Source organism: Hyperolius riggenbachi, chromosome 5 (assembly GCF_040937935.1).
Source record: "Hyperolius riggenbachi isolate aHypRig1 chromosome 5, aHypRig1.pri, whole genome shotgun sequence".
NCBI classification, from domain to species: Eukaryota; Metazoa; Chordata; class Amphibia; order Anura; family Hyperoliidae; genus Hyperolius; species Hyperolius riggenbachi.
Genome location: NC_090650.1, coordinates 203,437,539 through 203,453,700, shown reverse-complemented (window position 1 = coordinate 203,453,700; position 16,162 = coordinate 203,437,539). Strand labels below are relative to the sequence as shown.

General features: G+C 43.4%; 1 protein-coding gene and 1 long non-coding RNA gene across 3 annotated transcripts in view; one reads left to right on the top strand and one right to left on the bottom strand.

Annotated features, from left to right (window-relative positions):
• HAUS7 (HAUS augmin like complex subunit 7) overlaps positions 1 to 8,910 on the bottom strand; it is a 53,373-nt gene extending 44,463 nt beyond the window's left edge. For both annotated transcript variants that reach the window (XM_068234559.1, XM_068234558.1), the window contains exon 1: positions 8,810 to 8,910. In XM_068234559.1, the coding sequence (XP_068090660.1) occupies positions 8,810 to 8,863 (54 nt within the window). In that variant the 5' untranslated portion in view covers positions 8,864 to 8,910. The remainder of the gene's footprint in view (positions 1 to 8,809) is intronic.
• A 125-nt stretch (positions 8,911 to 9,035) lies between these two features.
• Positions 9,036 to 16,162, top strand: part of LOC137517557 (uncharacterized) — an 82,320-nt gene continuing 75,193 nt past the window's right edge. The window contains exon 1 of the long non-coding RNA XR_011020569.1: positions 9,036 to 9,117. This is a non-coding gene — a long non-coding RNA (uncharacterized lncRNA). The remainder of the gene's footprint in view (positions 9,118 to 16,162) is intronic.

The window sequence follows — 16,162 nt, the reverse complement described above, 5'->3', positions numbered from 1 at the left end:
TGCTGATGGCCTTCTACTCCCCTCAATAGCAACATAATATGGCTGGCCTGTAGGTTAGCCACAAATCCTTATCTCCATAGGCAATAGTAACTGTACCTGTAAGCACCTTTACACTTTCAATTTGACAACTTTTAGTCTGACTTAGGCCCCAACCACTCCACTGAAACAACCCTCGTCAAAGTTGCTATTGATCTTGTATCAACCAAGTCCAAAGGTGGCCATTTCATACTCCTCTTTTCTGATCTTACCTTAGCATTTGATACTGTAGATAACTCCTTCACTCTTGGAGGGGCTTTGATGCTTTTATTTGCAGCATATGGACATGCTTTGCTGCCATCACCTGCTATTTTGACACTGCCATTGACTCGATGGAGCAGGCTTGACTTAGGAAATGTGTAGTCTTATGTGTCTAATAAAGAACATTTAAAATACCTAACTTGTGCTTTGTTTTATACTTATCTGTAAAGTGAGGGCGCATGGCAATGCCAACTTGGCCTACTGCATACGCAAGGCCACATATGCAGTAGCACATTACAGGTCTCGTTGGTGAGCTTTTGGAGGCACAGCGGCAATCCTACATCTCAAGTATTGCTCAAGAGTGTTGGTCATTCCCTTGCATGGGTATATGTAACCCATATGTATGTAACTGAAACCTGTCCATTATTGGCAATAAGTGCATGGCATAAGTATGTGCTGGTTATTGCTAATACATGCACATCATTGGAATTTGCCTTCCATACTTAGGACACCAGTAGTGAGAGGATATGAAGGCTGCCATATTTCCTTCCTTTTAAAGAGACTCCGTAACAAAAATTGCATCCTGTTTTTATCATCCTACAAGTTCCAAAAGCTATTCTAATGTGTTCTGGCTTACTGCAGCACTTTATACTATCACCATCTCTGTAATAAATCAATGTATCTTTCCCCTGTCAGACTTGTCGGCCTGTGTCTGGAAGGCTGCCAAGTTCTTCAGTGTTGTGGTTCTGCTATGAACTCCCCCTTCCAGGCCCCTCTCTGCACACTGCCTGTGTATTATTTAGATTAGGGCAGCTTATCTCTTCTCTCTTATCTTTTACAAGTTGGATAAATCATCCTCTGAGCTGGCTGGGCTTTCACATACTGAGGAATTACAGACAAGGGCAAAGCTGTTTGCAGGAAGAAACAAGCAGCCTGAAACTTCAGTGCATGAGAACTGCAGGGGGAAAGAAACACACAAATGATCTCTTGAGATTCAAAAGGAAGGGTGTATACAGCCTGCTTGTGTATGGATGTATTTTCTATGTGTGGACATACTGTACATCAACCTACTTCCTGTTTTGGTGGCCATTTTGTTTGTTTATAAACAAACTTTTAAAAACTGTTTTTAACCACTTTTAATGCGGCGAGGAGCGGCAAAATTGTGACAGAGGGTAATAGGAGATGTCCCCTAACGCACTGGTATGTTTACATTTGTGCGATTTTAACAATACAGATTCTCTTTAAACCAAATGCCTGGCAGTCCTGGTGATAATTTAGGTATCACGTATGAATTACACACCTGAAACCAGCATGCAGCTAAACCAGACGAGCTTGAGTCAGAGCACCTGATCTGCATGCTTGTTCAGTGTCAATGGCTAAGGGTACATACACACATCAGACTAAAATGAAAGATCACAGACCAATCTTACCACCCTTCATGTAGTATGAGAGCCATACTCTACACAGTCTTTTCTATGGAGCTGAACTCAACATCAGACAAAAATCTTTGCAAGATGCTGCACACACAGATGCTGTACAGACACAAAAGATCAGTATCTGCAAAAGATCTGTTCCTGCCAAAAATCCATTCCTGCAAATTGCAATGATAGTCTATGAGATCTGCAGATCATCATACACACATGATTTAACTGACATTCATCTGCAGATCAGATCCACCAGGATGGATTTTCAGATTGCTTGATCTGCAGATGAATGTCAGTTAAATCATGTATGTATGATGATCTGCAGATCTCATAGACTATCATTGCAATTTGCAGGAATGGATTTTTGGCAGGAACAGATCTTTTGCAGATACTGATCTTTTGTGTCTGTACAGCATCTGTGTGTGCAGCATCTTGCAAAGATTTTTTTCTGATGTTGAGTTCAGCTCCATAGAAAAGACTGTGTAGAGTATGGCTCTCATACTACATGAAGGGTGGTAAGATTGGTCTGTGATCTTTCATTTTAGTCTGATGTGTGTATGTACCCTTAGAAGTATTAGAGGCAGAGGATCAGCAGGGCAGCCAAGCAATGTGCATGGTTTTAAAATAAATAAATATGGCAGCCTCTATACCCCCCCTAGCTTCAGTTGTCCTTCAACATTTCTTTGTTGCCCCAAAATACTCCAGATGATATGGCATCCTACCAGCACTCCTGCCAGTCTTTCAGAGGCTTACACTTTTATGAGGCAAAATACTTCTACTGGTTTATCACAGTTTTAGCCTATAGAAACTGATTTTGTATAATTAAAGTGCTAATGCCATGTGTTAGTAGCAAGTGTGTGTGTTGTTTTGACACAAACTGTATTGCTGGAGACACCAAATTGGTCAAAACTTTCCTGGCATTCATCCTCTTCATATACAGTGCTGTAAAAAACGATTTGCCCCCTTCCTGATTTCTTATGCTTTTGCATGTTTGTCACACTTAAATGTTTCTGCTCATCAAAAACCGTTAACTATTAGTCAAAGATAACATAATTGAACACAAAATGCAGTTTTAAATGATGGTTATTATTATTCAGTGAGAAAAAAAAAACTCCAAATCTACATGGCCCTGTGTGAAAAAGTGATTGCCCCCCCTTGTTAAAAATAACTTAACTGTGGTTTATTACACCTGAGTTCAATTTCTGTAGTCACCCCCAGGCCTGATTACTGCCACACCTGTTTCAATCAAGAATCACTTAAATAGGAGCTATCTGACACAGAGAAGTAGACCAAAAGCACCTCAAAAGCTAGACATCATGCCAAGATCCAAAGAAATTCAGGAACAAATGAGAACAAAAGTAATTGAGATCTATCAGTCTGGTAAAAGTTATAAAGCCATTTCTAAAGCTTTGGGACTCCAGCGAACCACAGTGAGAGCCATTATCCACAAATGGCAAAAACATGGAACAGTGATGAACCTTCCCAGGAGTGGCCGGCCGACCAGAATTACCCCAAGAGCGCAGAGAAAACTCATCCGAGAGGCCACAAAGACCCCAGGACAACATCTAAAGAACTGCAGGCCTCACTCACTCACTCAGGCGCAAACCACTTTTAAGCAAAAAGAACATTAAGGCTAGTCTCAATTTTGCTAAAAAAAACATCTCAAAGATTGCCAAGACTTTTGGGAAAATACCTTGTGGACCGACGAGACAAAAGTTGAACTTTTTGGAAGGTGCGTGTCACGTTACATCTGGCGTGGAAGTAACACAGCATTTCAGCAAAAAAACATCATACCAACAGTAAAATATGGTGGTGGTAGTGCGATGGTTTGGGGTTGTTTTGCTGCTTCAGGACCTGGAAGGCTTGCTGTGATAGATGGAACCATGAATTCTGCTGTCTACCAAAAAATCCTGAAGGAAAATGTCCGGCCATCTGTTCGTCAACTCAAGCTGAAGCGATCTTGGGTGCTGCAGCAGGACAATGACCCAAAACACACCAGCAAATCCACCTCTGAATGGCTGAAGAAAAACAAAATGAAGACTTTGGAGTGGCCTAGTCAAAGTCCTGACCTGAATCCTATTATGTTGTGGCATGACCTTAAAAAGGCGGTTCATGCTAGAAAACCCTCAAATAAAGCTGAATTACAACAATTCTGCAAAGATGAGTGGGCCAAAATTCCTCCAGAGCGCTGTAAAAGACTCGTTGCAAGTTATCGCAAACGCTTGATTGCAGTTTGCAAGTGTGACAAACATGCAAAAGAATAAGAAATCAGGAAGCGGGCAAATAGTTTTTCACAGCACTGTATACTGAGGAAGCCTCCTGAATTTGTAGTTAAATGTCCTCTACATAAAACAGAAGAATATCTACATAAGACATATTTCGATTGCACACTGGGTGCATCGAGTATGGAGTTTGTATGTTCTCCCTGTGATTGTGTAAGATAAAACATACTGTTAAGTTAAAGGAATACTATCGATTAAAACAACTTTTTTTTTTTAATGCTGTATGTTAGGGCACACATTACCACAAGTACTAAGAGCAATTTCCTTCCTCACACAGCTCTGCCTCTCTGCTGCTAAATCCTCCGTCAGTTTTAGATACAAAAGTGTCAGGCTCTAAAGGTACACATACACTAAAACGATTTCCCGTTGAAATACAGCAGAATCGATCACTGTGATCGAATCTGATGTGAAATCATTAACGCAAATGTTTACCGATCAATTACCACCAAAAAATCCATTCAGTCGATCTGTCCAGGTGGAAAATTTAGCTCGACTGCCAGCGGGTCAGGAGCGCATCATTAGCAGCGTTCAATACGGCGACCGACACAGCAATACATCATCTGTCCACCGGCGCGAGTCCCCGGGTCCGTGCAGTCTCTCACTTCTTCTGTCGTCTTTTCTTCACTTCCTGTCCTGTGAGAAGGTAAAAGTTCAAACAGTAGAGGGCACTCTACTGTTTGAACTTCCGCTTGTCACAGGACAGGAAGTGAAGAGAAGATCGAGGAGGATGCTGGAAGAAGCAGGGACTGCACAGACCCAGGGACTCGCGGCAGCGGACAGGTAATGTATTGCGGCTGGCCAGGGGAGCAGGGGCAGCGAGGCAGGTGGCAGTTCCACAGGTTGTGAATCAATTTCATGCTGAAATCGATTCAAAATCTGTGAGCAGTGTATGGGCAGCCAATAGATCCCTCTCTGATCAGATTCGATCAGAGAGGGATCTATCTGTTGGTCGATCTGGTGGCAATCAACCAATGTATGGCAGCCTTTAGAGGGCTAGACCATGTTCCTGCACAAGGGGGGGTTGCTATCAACTCTTCAGTGTATAGTGTAATCACCTTGCTGAAAGAATCTTAAGGTGGCCATACTCTGAAAGATTTGCAGCAGATTCAACCATCAGATAGATTTCTGTCAGATGCCTGTCAGGTCACATCTTACAGGAGTCTATCTGATGTGTGTCACACACTAGGAAAAGATTTCCAATAGATTGTAAATCGATCTAAATGCATTATTGCACCATTAGATCCAATGCAACTCTATGGGCCATCAATCTGCTGCTGGCAGCAGATTGATGGCCCATAAAATTGCATTGATCTAGATTTCCCATCCTGTCAGATAGATCAAATCGATTGTGCATCAATTTGCGGCCGATCAATCGATGGCCGAAATCGACCAGTGTATGAGCCCCTTTATTCAGATGGTGGTACGGGGTTAAAGAATCCAGCAATGTGTGTTATTATCTTTGCTTCTCTGACTGATAAAGATCCTAATAATGCTTTTTTAAACAGCACATCTCCCTCCCAGCACCACATAGCAGCCTACAAAGTAGATGCAGCCTGGAGTGAAAAGTCACAAACAAGCCAGTCAGTCAGGAATAGTGTATACACATCTCCCTGCTAGTCACATTACAGCACATCTAGCTACATGTTACCTCTTCAGATCAGCCTCCTCCTTATATCTCCTGCCTGCTGTGACACCGTTAAGTATATTTGTGAGCTGTGTGAGGAATAAAGGATGATTTTTTTAAGCAGGGAAAGTTAACTGGGTGAATAAAGTGCCCCTAGCACTATTGGTAATGTGTACCCTAATATAGAGTATTAAAAAAAAAAAAGTCATGTTAATTGATAGTGTTCCTTTAAGTAAATGACTGTGCAGTACAGCTGAGGCCTGTCAACAAGCTTGCAGGGGTCCCGTGGCATGAACAGCGAGGTGGACAGGGAAGCCTTTGGACCTACCAAGGTAAGTACCCAAACAGGGCACTTTTTTCTCACAGGTTCTCTTTAAAGAAAACCTGTAAGGGCTGGTTCACACCTAGAGATTTTTCTGTTTTTTTTTTTAAGCGCCGGCGAGTTTTAAAATCACCCTAAAAGCGTTTGTGCAAGGATTCCCTATGAGAGTGTTCACATATGAGCGGTTTGATTCTGATCCGCTCACCAAAGCGCTGCCTGTACCATTTTTTTCCTTGGTTGGGGGGGGTTAATTTGTCTCAATGGAAGGTATAGGGAAATCGCAAAATGCTTGAAAAAGCACTTTGTATAGCGATTTTGCCAGCGCTTTCATAAATAAATACATTGTATTTATTAATTTCCTGCCAATGTCAGGAAGTGCAAAAATGAATAATCATTGCACAAGCACTTAGAGAAGCGCTTTACAAAAAATTGCTAATGCGCAGGTAAGCGCGGGAGGTGCTTAAAAAAAATTGCACAAAAAATGCAAAACGCAAGCGCTCGTGATTTATGATGTGAACAAGACCTTAAGAAGTAAAGTAAAAAAAAGATACTTACCGAAGAGGCTTCCCATATCCTCCTCGACCCTAGGGTTGCCACCTCATCCCTTTAAATATAGGCACATATGAATTATACAGGTTCTGGGGCTACTCACACATAATCCGTGCCTAAACTGCATCTAACTAGCCACAAGGCATGTATAATTCATGTGTCGGTATTTAAAGCGATGAGGTGGCAACCCTGCTCGACCCCACCACTGTCCAGGAATCTTTGTCACGGCCACGCTCCCATCCATAATCAATCACAGCCAGTCGGCCATACTGTACAAAATGCCCCTGCGCAGTAGCACATAGCTCTCGTGCTACTGTGCAGGCCGTACTTGCACATGTACGCTACGGCCGCACTCTTAGGAACCATTTTCAGTAGTGTTTGAAAGCGACTCCGAGACGCACACCGGCACTTGCTCTGATGCAAGAACATATCCGAATAACCTACAGCCATGCCATGCAGTGTTGCCAACTCATCCCTTTAATTACTGACACATCTAAGTTATACAGGTTCTGGGGCTATTTGCACATAATCAGTGCCTTAACTGCATCTACCTAGCCACAAAACCTGTATAATTCATATTTGTCAGTAATTAAAGGGATGAGTTGGCAACACTGATGCCATGCAGTGCTATGGGGATTTGCATGCATGAACCAAGTTTTTTGCTGCTGACTATGCATTTTTTCACTGTATGTAAATTTGGGGGAACCTTATTGATTTTAAAGGCTTCATTTCATAGTCTAAATTCACATGCAGGGTTATGCTGTGAATCATCCCTAGTGGAAACAAACCTATACAGACCGGCACACGGCCACGAGGACATACCTGAAAAGCTTATCAGATACATTCAGAAGGAACCTGTAGGAACGGAGGGGGCAAGGTAAAGTGCATACCACCCAACTTTTTAAAGGGGAACTGAAGAGAGAGGTATATGGAGGCTGCCATGTTTATTTCCTTTTTAAATGACTTCCGAGGCCAAATAAAAAAAAAAGTTAAATACCTGCATCATATTTGAAGGCATGGAGGATGCCATCCAAGCCCTCCGTGCCCTTCCGCCAGGTCCCCGCCGCTGAACAGCCCCCCAGGCCGGCTCCTGACCTCACAGCCCGGGCTCTCCTGCCTCTACAAACATGGGCACATGAGCTGGCCGCGGCTGCGCAGTCCTCATAGCCGCGAGTGCGGCTGCGCAGCTCTAGGGCCAACCCCCCGATCCACGCTACAGGCTGTTCCCTGTAGCGTGTATCAGGGGGTTGGCCCTAGAGCTGCGCAGCCAGCTCATGCGGCCATGTTTGTAGAGGCAGGAGAGCCCGACCCGGGCCGTGAGCCGGCCCGGGGGGCTATTGAGCAGCGGGGACCTGGCGGAACGGCACAGAGGGCGCGGACGGCGTCCTCCGTGCCTCCAAATATGATGCAGGTATTTAACTTTTTTTTTTTATTTGGCCTCGGAAGTCCTTTAAGCAATACCAGTTGCCTGGCAGCCCTGCTGATCCTCTGCCTCTAATACTATTAGCCATAGCCCCTGAACAAGCATGCAGCAGATCAGTTGTTTCAGACTTTAAAGTCAGATCTGACAAGACTACCTTCATGCTTGTTTCTGGTGTTATTCTGATACTACTGCAGAGAAATAGACCAGCAGGGCTGCCAGGCAACTGGTTTTGATTAAAAGAAAATAAATATTGCAGCCTCCGTATACCTCTTACTTCAGTTCCCCTTTAAGATAAGAAAGAGGGATACTACACGCCCTGTACACCCCTTGTCACACATCACAGAGAATTCATAAGCCAAAGATTTAGAATGCTTGTCTAGCTATTATCATTGGTTTTCTTTTCCTTTATATAAACGTTTGAAAGTAAGAAATATATCAGTTAAAAAATTGGAACTATTGAGTCAATTAAACACAGTATTTACATAGATCTGTACATGAGTCCTGAAAGAGGGACACATAAAGAGTGGGACAGGGGGATTTGCCATTTGGTTCCCAAAGATGGACTGTCCCTCCAAAAAAGGGACACTTGGCAGCTCTGAAAACATCTGTACTATATAAATATACAGTAATACCAGTTTACTTTAATAGCATTACACATGAAGAAGAGAGGGACTGGGTTCACAAAGATGGACTGTCCCTCCAAAAAGGGGAAAATTTGGAGCTCTGTAAATGTCAGTACTATATCAATATGCAGTAATAACAATTTACAATATCATACTGATGACCTGGATAAAAGCTTTTTACTATCAAACAACCAGGGCAGCAAATAATATAGCGCACGCTGGCAGCTGTATTCCCCAATGACTGCCTATGAAATCTTCCCCCTCCCGACTACTCTATCTCTTCTGTGACTGTGTACGACACTCTGCCCGAGCACCTTCTATTCACCTGCAGTCGCTTATATATCTCTGCCGCCCTCCTCTTCTCCGTACCTCCCGCCATCTTCTCCCTCACCTCAGGGGACCATGTGATTGGCAGGACTTTATCTTTACCATGAGCCCATTGGTCTTCAGGCCTCGTCAGTCCCAGGCTTCCAGGTTGTTGATTGGTTGGTTTTCGCTCGTTTTCTCCCGCTCGCTGCTATTCATTGGCCGTTCTGCTGGGCCGTTCTTCTATTGGCTGCTGATTCAGCTGGAGTGCCGCAAAGTCTTGGGCACAGAAGCAGCACTGGTGGCAGAGCTGTCACGCTGATTGTTGTAAGTTCTCGTACTCTATGCGCTGCTGGTCTCTTGTATTCTTCTGAAACTGAAGTGAGGATGCTGACTGGTCCTTCATGGCTGCTTCTGTATTGTAACAGTTTTTCTTGCTGCTCAGTGCGAAACAATTTAGTACTAATTCCTCATATGTGATCATTGCTTTTGCATGTAATGAGGCCATGTAATCCTTTGCACTGTGATATGTATCCCGTAAAATGTGTACGTCCAAAAGAACGTAAGGTAGTATACATTTAGTGCATTTTATTGTATATTAATAGAAATGTCATTGCTTCAAGGTTTCTCTTCAGTCCAAAAGCCCCTACAGTGTATTTTACTTACAATTTATTTTTGATATTTGATTTCCTGAATGCAAGTTTGGCATTGAACATGTGAATAAATCACCTGTTTGGCATGCCATCATTAGATCCCATCCCTGTCACAAAATGGAAGCCTCAGCAAGAGGTCCAGAGCTCTGTGGCCAACCCACCTGTGTTACCGTGGACACGGCGGATGCCTATTGGCCTGTGGCAGCCAAGCCTGGGGCGGCCAATGGCAACACAGGTGGCGGTAGCCCCTGGAGCTCCAGACTTCTTGGCAGGGAGAAAACCAATGTAATACGTTTTTTTGTCAGGGGGGGGGGGGGGGGTCTTTCTGGGTTTAACACTAATTATCATTTACTGGTGGAGAGGTGAGTTATTCACTTGTTCACTTGCCAAAGTTACATTCAGGAACTATAACGGTGTAAAAATACACTAGAGGTATTCTTATGAAATGGGGTCCTCAAATACCTCCACCAGTGCATGTTTTATGGAATTCCACTGAGACACTAATTACCTCACCTGTGAATGTTTGTGGTTTTCAAAACGTGCACAGTTGGGGTACTTGAGGAATGAAACTCTGCTCTTGCGGCACATACAACTGCACCACAGTCAGGGTTTAATTATACTCTAGACCAGAGGAGCCCGCAATTTTTTTTTTAAACATATTTTATTGCCATCAAGTCAAAGAGAAGAAACATACAGCATAAAATTGTGGAACCCTCAGCCACAGTAGCTGGGTTGTCATGAGTTTAAGACAGAGAAATATACCTGTATTCGTACAGTCATATAGCATACTCTTTGGCATTGTGGCTAGCGATATCCATGCTACACATATCTCTGCTTCTTCAACCCAAACACGATTTTCTTTATTCTCCCCTCCCGCCCCTCCCCCCTCGGTGCATGAGATATAAATTGGTTGAGTATACTTTTTGAAACTTATTAAACTTGTTGGACTTTTTGAACTTGTTGGCTCACAGACTTTTACAGAATATAATTCTTACAATTAAATGACAGGGCTAATCATTTATAGGTAACATCTGAGCAGGACTTAAAGTATATGTAAAGGGCCTAGTTTCCCCAGTAGGTCCATGGTAGAGTACCATTCGGTGTATTGAAAGGGTTTCATTAGGTTTTGGATTTCAGTACAGTTGAAGTGGTATCCTATAAAGTATTTCCATTTTTCAAAGAATCTTTTCGAGAGAGTATCCTTATGTAGTAAGACTTTGATCTTGTCTATATTGAACAAGTGGAGAAGTTCCTGTTGTATGTCCCATGTGGTAGGTGGGTCCGGATATATCCATTTGTTATAGATTACTTTTCTGGCCGCAGCTATTGTTAGATGGCAGAGTGTGCTGGGGAAGTCTTTTGAAGTTGAAGCAGTGAGATCTTCTTGTTGTGCTTTGTCTGTTGACTTGAATAGATAAAGTGGTGGAGAACGGAGATAGGGGCAGATTTCTTTTGCAGAGGTTCTTAATTCGTTGTTGAACTTCAGTCCAGTATGTTTTGATTGTCTGACAGTCCCATATACAATGAAAAATGTTGGCAGAGGGGGATCGGCATTTGGGACACCATGGTTGGTAGTATGATGGTGGATGAGTATATTTAATATTGAATGCAAATTTTGCTCCATGTATGAGCTTAAAGTGTGACTCTCTCCATGTTTCGTTTTTGACAAATTGTCTGAATGTTACGTTTCCTGCGACAATATGCTTGGGAATATCCTCATCGTCAAAGTCTCAGGCCTTGAAATTAAGCAGGGCGCGGGTTTCTAGTTTTTCTTGGTTGAGTTTCTGCTGTATTGTTGACAAGAGGAGTTTGTGTGTACCTGGGTTTAAAAAGTTATCGAAGTTGTTTATCATTTGTTCCTGGGATAGGTTTTTCATTTGTTTTATAACGTAAGATTTCACCTGTGCGTAAAACAGAAAATGGTGTCTAGGGAGATTATATTCTTGTCTCAGGTGGTAGAAGGATTTCCATTTGTTATTGTGTAGGTCAAATAGTTGTCCGAGTTTTCTTAGCCCTTTATCCTCCCATATGCTAAAACCTGCATGGGAAATGCTGGCGGGGAACCCGGGATGACCCCATAGGGGCATATATTTGGAGATATGCACGGGTAGATTGAATTTTTTTCGGACTTCCTTCCATGCTACCCATGTGTCTTTGATTAATTTACTGGTTTTAATTTTTATGGGTAGTTTGGCAAATTTTGTGTGGAGGATTGCAGATAATGACCAGGGTTCTGAGAAAGCTGATTCCAATTGTGTATTGGAATAAGTATTAATATTACAAACCCAATCTCTGGTGTGTCTAAATATGCATGCCAGATTATAATTTCTAATGTTGGGAACTCCCAGGCCTGCCCATTCCCTGGGAAGTTTTAATTTGGAATAAGCTATCCTAGGTTTCCGGCCCGCCCATAGAAATCTAGTGAACATTCTTTCTAATTCTTTTATGTCTTGATGTTTGATTAGTAGGGGGAGGGTTTGGAGAGGATATAGTAGTCTCCCAAAAGAGATTGACTTTAGTAGTGCCGCCCTACCCATAAGGTTGATGGGTAATGTTTCCCAGTGTGTTAGCTGCCTTTTGATGGTAGCCAGCAATGGTGGATAGTTAAGAGCGTATGTTGTCGTTGAGTCCCTGGATAGTGTTATCCCCAAGTATTTTATTCTCGAGGCTAAATTAATCCCTGTGCACCCTGGTGGGATCTGCTGAGATGCTAATGGTGAGAGCTATAATAATTCGCTCTTGGATTTGTTTATTTTAAACCCACTGTTTCTACCTATGTCTTCTAGTATTTGGAATATGTGAGGGGTCTGAGATTGTGGATGTGAGAGAAAAAGGAGCACATCGTCTGCAAACATGATTTGTGTTAGTGTTTCGGATCCTATTTTTATGCCTTCTAGTATAGAGGATAGAATTTTGGCAATAGGTTCCAGTGCTAGGTTGAATAGTAGAGGGGATAGTGGACATCCCTGCCTTGTTCCCTTGGTCATTGTTAATTTGGATTACAGGAATCCTTGTGTGAAGACCTGGGCTGTGGGTGAAAGTTGTAGGGCCTCTATTAGAGATATAAATCTCCCTGTAAATTTCATTTGGGTAAGAGTTGCCCTTAGCCATGACCAATTGACATTATCGAAGGCCTTTTCGGCGTCCAATAGTAGCATAGCGAAATTTTTAGCTGATTTAGGGTATAATTTTGCATAGTCCATGGCCAAGAGCACTTTCCTTATATTGGCTACCGCTGATCTATTTTTTATGAAGCCTGATTGGTGGGGGCCTACAAGTTTGGGCATGAGCGTTACTAGGCGATCTGCCATTATCTTGGTTAATAGTTTTAAGTCTTGATTTAGTAGGGAGATTGGTCTGTAAGATTCTGGTAGTAGTAGGTCTTTACCTGTTTTTGGTAAAATTTTAATATAGGCATTGTTAGCTGTTTCGGGTAGTGTGCCTGATTGTAGAATAGTGTTAAACATTTTTTTAAGTGGGGGGCAATTTCTGGGCGTAGCCGCTTGTAGTATTCAGTACTAAGGCCATCTGGGCCTGGGGCTTTCCCATTGGCCAGTGCTTTGATCGTGTTTTCTATTTCCTCTGTGGTGATGTTGTCATTTAAGAATTGAAGATCATCGTCAGTTAAGTGGGGGAGTTTTCAAGATCGCCTCTAGTTTATTGGGGTCTGAGTGTGGGGAGTCCTCTGTGTAGAGATGTGTGTAGAAGTTGTGAAATAGGGTGTTAATCTGCCTGGGATCGTGTGTCAGAAGACCTGTGGTGTCTTTTAAGGCAGGGATATCTATCACTTGCCCGGCTTCCCTCGTCAATCTGCATAGTAGTTTCCCCATCTTGTTCCCATATTTAGGAAATTTTAGGTTGGCATGTGATGTGTGTAGGACTTATTTGGCTTTAAGCCAGTTATTTAGCTCAGTTTTAGCATTTTGCCATTTTATTTTATTATTCGTTGTAGGATGGGACTGAAAAATTGAGTTGGCTTTCCTCATTTTTGAGATGGCTTCCATATAGTATTTATGCGTTTGTCGTGTTTTCCCGGCTAGGTATGCTATTATTTTGCCCCTCATTACTGACTTGGAGGCTTCCCAAAAAAGGAAGTGCTGGTCTGCATGTAGTCGTTTATCTGAGCTATACTCCATCCACCATTGTTTAATTAGAGCTCTAAATTCATAATTTTCATAGAGTTGTGTTGGGAATCTCCATAAATATCATTCCCCCTCGGGGAGACCTCTACTATATCTATGGTGATAGGTGTGTGATCAGATAATACCAGATCTTTGATATCTGCATCTTTTATTTTGTTTAACAATGGATTTGATACCAGGAAATAATCGATGCGGGACCACATGTCATGTAGGGGTGAGAAAAAGGTGAATTGGCGGTCGCACGGATGGAATACCCTCCAGACATCATGCAGACACAGATCCTCCTTGAAGGACAGATTTTTTTATTTTTTTTTAATATAAAGAGTTAATGGATTGTTTTTGGGATCTATCTTCTCCCATGTCTAGTATTGAATTGTGATCCCCTCCTACTACATATTTGTTAACTGCTGTCGTGTTTATCATTATTCTCAGTGTGTGTAGAAAATCTGCATTGTCTTCGTTGGGGGCATAGACATTAATTATGTCAGAACCTTGTTTTATTCTCGTTCTGACCCACCTGCCAGCTGCATCATGTTCTGTCGCAATTACCTTTTGGGTTAAACGTTTGTGGATTAGTGTGATTACCCCTGCTTTTCTCTCTTGTGCAGGAGAACAATTGACTGCTCCCACCCACCATTTTTTTAGGAAGTTTGCCTGGGAAGAATCCAGATGTGTCTCCTACAGCAGGGCTATGTCAGCTTTTAGTTTTTTTAAATGTCTTAGGATCATGGACCTTTTATGTGGGGAACGTAAGCCCTTAACATTCCACGATATAATACATAGAGTCATGTTGCAGCTTTAAGGCGGATCAAAATCGAGAAGCCCTAAATCAAAGATCAAAGATTCATGTCCGTGAGCCAACATAGTTTCCCCTCCCCTAAACCCTTTTCCCCCATAAGATAAAACATTTTTTATGATTTGCATGCATAACAGACTGTTCATTAGGCTAGTTTGCAAATATATGAAGCATTAACCCCCTTGGCGGTATGAAAAATACCGCCAGGGGGAAGCGCAACAGTTTTTTTTAATTTTTTTTTTTTTTTTTATCATGTAGCGAGCCGAGGGCTCGCTACATGATAGCCGCTGCTCAGCGGCATCCCCCCAGCCCCGCCGATCGCCTCCGGCGATAGGCGATCAGGAAATCCCGTTCAAAGAACGGGATTTCCTGGAGGGCTTCCCCCGTCGCCATGGCGACGGGGCGGGATGACGTCACCGACGTCAGCGACGTCGGGACGTCATTGGGAGACCCGATCCACCCCTCGGCGCTGCCTGGCACTGATTGGCCAGGCAGCGCTCGGGGTCTGGGGGGGGGGGGCCGCGCGCCGCACCGGATAGCGGCGATCGGGCGCGCGGCGGCGGCGATCGGGGTGCTGGCGCAGCTAGCAAAGTGCTAGCTGCGTCCAGCAAAAAAAAAATTAAGCAAATCGGCCCAGCAGGGCCTGAGCGGCACCCTCCGGCGGCTTACCCCGTGTCACACACGGGGTTACCGCTAAGGAGGTTAAATAACATAACAGTAAGTTTTTACTACGCATTGCGACTTCTCTTCTTCCCTGATGCTACGTTTTAAAAACATTAGCATGTACACTGAGCGAGTTCTGTCCCTCTTAGGAGGCTTTAGAAATCCCGTTATCTGGGGAACATTACGATTGGATGAAGTGATGTGCTGTCACCTACCACTCATATTAAGTTGGGTTTGAATCAGGCTTCCTCTGCCTCCCCCTCTGCATTTTCCTCTGGTGGGAAGTGAGACAGGAAAGTTTCTGCATCTTTTGCGTCTCTGAAGGAGTGTTGCTTTCCGTTCAGTTCTGTGATCCTGAGGGTGGCAGGGAACGCCAAAGCAAATCTTATTTTTTTATTTATGCATGTTGTGCAGGCTTTGTTGAATGTCTGCCGTTGGCGAGATACCTCAAGTGAATAATCATTAAACAGCCTAATATGGGTACCTTGATATTCAAGCTTCTGTTTAAGCTGACGGTAGGCTCTCATGATCATGTCTTTTTCGGCATAATCTAGATATTTGATCATTACCACTCTAGGTGGTTTGCTTGATCCTGCATCGTTTCGTCGTGGGCCCACCCTATGTGCTCTCTCTGCCTTGCATGGAGTTGTAATACCCAGCAGCTGTGGGAGATCTGTGGCGCTGAAAGTGAGCAGCGTGGCGGGATCATGTGACTCCGGGAGGCCTACCACCCTGACATTACTTCTCCGAGACCTGTTTTCCAGGTCTTGGAGTTTGTTATACATAGACGTATTGTCCATTTCCAGCCTGCCCATTTTTAATTTACACTGTGTGTGCTCTTCCTCAACATTTGATATGCGCTTCTCAGCTTGTTGTATGCGACGGGTGTGAGCCTGTACCTCCTTCTGAATCTGCTTCAGGGATTGTGTTATGGCTGAGTGGATCATATCTTGCAGCTGTGGGGTAAGTTGTCTTACTACCGCAGTGGCTATGTCGTTATAGTTGGCTGGGTCAGGGGGTGTATGGCACTCACGGTTTTCCGCTGGGTCGTCCCCTTCATGGTCCCAATCTTGTGCGTGGTGGTCATTAGAGGTCCACGAGCGGGGAGAGCTGCTCGG